The 2,500-nt window shown below is 45.6% G+C and overlaps 1 protein-coding gene across 1 annotated transcript in view; it reads right to left on the bottom strand.

The window, feature by feature from the left end:
* prex2 (phosphatidylinositol-3,4,5-trisphosphate-dependent Rac exchange factor 2) overlaps positions 1–2,500 on the bottom strand; it is a 221,707-nt gene that overhangs the window by 112,960 nt on the left and 106,247 nt on the right. The window contains 2 exon segments of the mRNA XM_064941020.1: positions 1,499–1,683; positions 2,456–2,500. The exon segment at positions 2,456–2,500 is cut by the window's right edge and continues 1,229 nt beyond it. Of these exon segments, the coding sequence (XP_064797092.1) occupies positions 1,499–1,683; positions 2,456–2,500 (230 nt within the window).

The raw sequence follows: 2,500 nt of genomic DNA, 5'->3' as shown, positions 1-2,500 counted from the left end.
CTGCTTTGTAATGCTTGTTACTTTCAACCAATGATCCATCAGCCATCATTTCATATTTGTGTCAATTCAATAAACAAGGCTATAGGTTGTTAATTTGTGAAAATGAACCCTGCGTCAACATCGCAACCACAATATTTTGCCTTACATTATTAAAATCAGACTCAAATGGATCACATAATAGCTTAGCTATATTAACAATCATTTCCTCATCTTACTTTAATGGGAATGTAGATGGTTACTCACAATTTTCAATGATTATTCCTGCTTAGTCCTATCTCATGTAACTTCTCCCTGGCTAGCATCCAAGACTAGCTAGCATGGAACTTAAAAGCTATGCTGTCACCATTCACTAGATGGGTTAAGAAAATAACATATGTTTGGAACTCTACAACTGAAAAACACTTCCAGATCAGATTATTTAAAAAAAACTTTTCCTCGCTCAAAACAACTTTTTGTCGATAACTCGTTGAAGTGTTGTCACAGTGTGCAGATATTTTGCAGGGAGGTCGTCTTCCACATTAGGAAAGTGTCTTGACGTTAGGGCTTTATTTAACCTTTATTTAACTAGGCAAGTCAGTTAAAGAACAAATTCTTATTTTCAATGACGGCCTTGGAACAGTGCCTTGTTCAGGGGCAGAACCACAGATTTTTACCTTGTCAGCTCGGGGATTTGATCTAGCAACCTTTCGGTTACTGGCCCAACGCTCTAACCACTAGGCTGCCTGCCGCCCCAATTACCGGTATTGATGCACGGACCGGTTTGGGTTGTTACTTTACCTTCTATAGCGGTATTTGAATGTTTGGTTTGTTAAGAGTAGTATGCCGTGTATAACGTCCATTTTCACAGTTTATACACCTCTACTTAAGTCCTCCCTTCCCGCCTACACCAGCATGTTGTCTGTGCAACAGGATATTCTAAATCAGAGAGGAATATGGGATGCATGAATATGTTGGCTACATGAAGAAACATTTAATGTAGCCAAAAATGACAGGGTCCCATAGGAAACGCTGACCAACACATTGGTTCCTACCCTGGCCCAACAACTTTGTTTGCCGCAATGAATTCTACAGCAGGATTAATACACGCTCAACCAGTGACTTTGGAGATGCCCTCCGACCAACAAATTTCTATCAGGTGCGCCCAGACAGAATAGATCACGACCAATTTCACATAGAAATGAGTGAGTTATAGATCTGTCACTCTCATTGCTGGCAAGTCTAAGAGGCGGTAGATCTGTTCTATGTACGCTCTTTCTATGCTTCCTGTTCTTAAGTTTCGTTTTTGCGGCTTTTACTTCCGGTTTTACACCAGCTTCAAATAGCTGAGAATACAAAACCTGGTGTTCAGAAGACAAGCTTCTGGTCCAACTCCACACCTGATTCAACTGCACCATTGTGTACGTGCTGGGTTCAAATGAAAGCCTGGACTCTCAAAGTTGCCCGCAACTATTAAACAGTCCTGTACATTATTTGTTGGCCTCAGTGGGCCCCGTCCTACCTTGGCTGTGAGGCTGAAGAATCCTTTTGGCTCCACCATCTTCTCCAGGACTCTACACTTGATCCCGGCGGTGCTGTCGTAGTCGTACACCACTCCATACTCCAGATGAACGTTGTCTACGGTCAGACTCACGTGGTCCTTCTTACCGTCAATGATAGCGATGGTGTTGAACTTATCCATCACCTCTGAGAGGGGGAACACACACAAGGGGTGAGAGAGGAGCACACACATACATACATACATACATACATACATACATACATACATACATACATACATACATACATACATACATACATACATACATACACTTGAGGTGAGATACACACACATACTGGGCGTGTACTACATGGCACAGGTGAGACGCGCAAACAGCAGGGGTGGAACACACAATTTTTACACAACATTGTAAGGCACACAAATACACACCAGGGATGAGACACTAATGATGTCTAATGTTCCGTGATAAGGGGAGAAAAGGCTCCTTATCTCAGCAGCAGATAGTCGGGCTGATAGTCGGGCTGATAGTGGGGCTGATAGTGGGGCTGATAGTCGGGCTGATAGTGGGGCTGATAGTGGGGCTCGGGCTGATAGTGGGGCTGATAGTGGGGCTGATAGGGGCTGATAGTGGGGCTGATAGTGGGGCTGATAGTGGGGCTGATGATAGTGGGGCTGATAGTGGGGCTGATAGTGGGGCTGATAGTGGGGCTGATAGTCGGGCTGATAGTGGGGCTGATAGTCGGGCTGATAGTCGGGCTGATAGTGGGGCTGATAGTGGGGCTGATAGTGGGGCTGATAGTCGGGCTGATAGTGGGGCTGATAGTCGGGCTGATAGTGGGGCTGATAGTGGGGCTGATAGTGGGGCTGATAGTCGGGCTGATAGTGGGGCTGATAGTGGGGCTGAGTCCGGCTGATAGTGGGGCTGATAGTGGGGCTGATAGGGGGCTGATAGTGGGCTGATAGTGGGGCTGATAGTGGGGCTGATAGTGGGGCTGATAGTGG

The sequence above is a fragment of the Oncorhynchus masou genome, chromosome 28 (assembly GCF_036934945.1).
Source record: "Oncorhynchus masou masou isolate Uvic2021 chromosome 28, UVic_Omas_1.1, whole genome shotgun sequence".
In the NCBI taxonomy this organism is placed as follows: Eukaryota; Metazoa; Chordata; class Actinopteri; order Salmoniformes; family Salmonidae; genus Oncorhynchus; species Oncorhynchus masou.
Note: the sequence above shows the minus strand (reverse complement) of the source record. Positions and strands in the feature narration are given on the sequence as shown.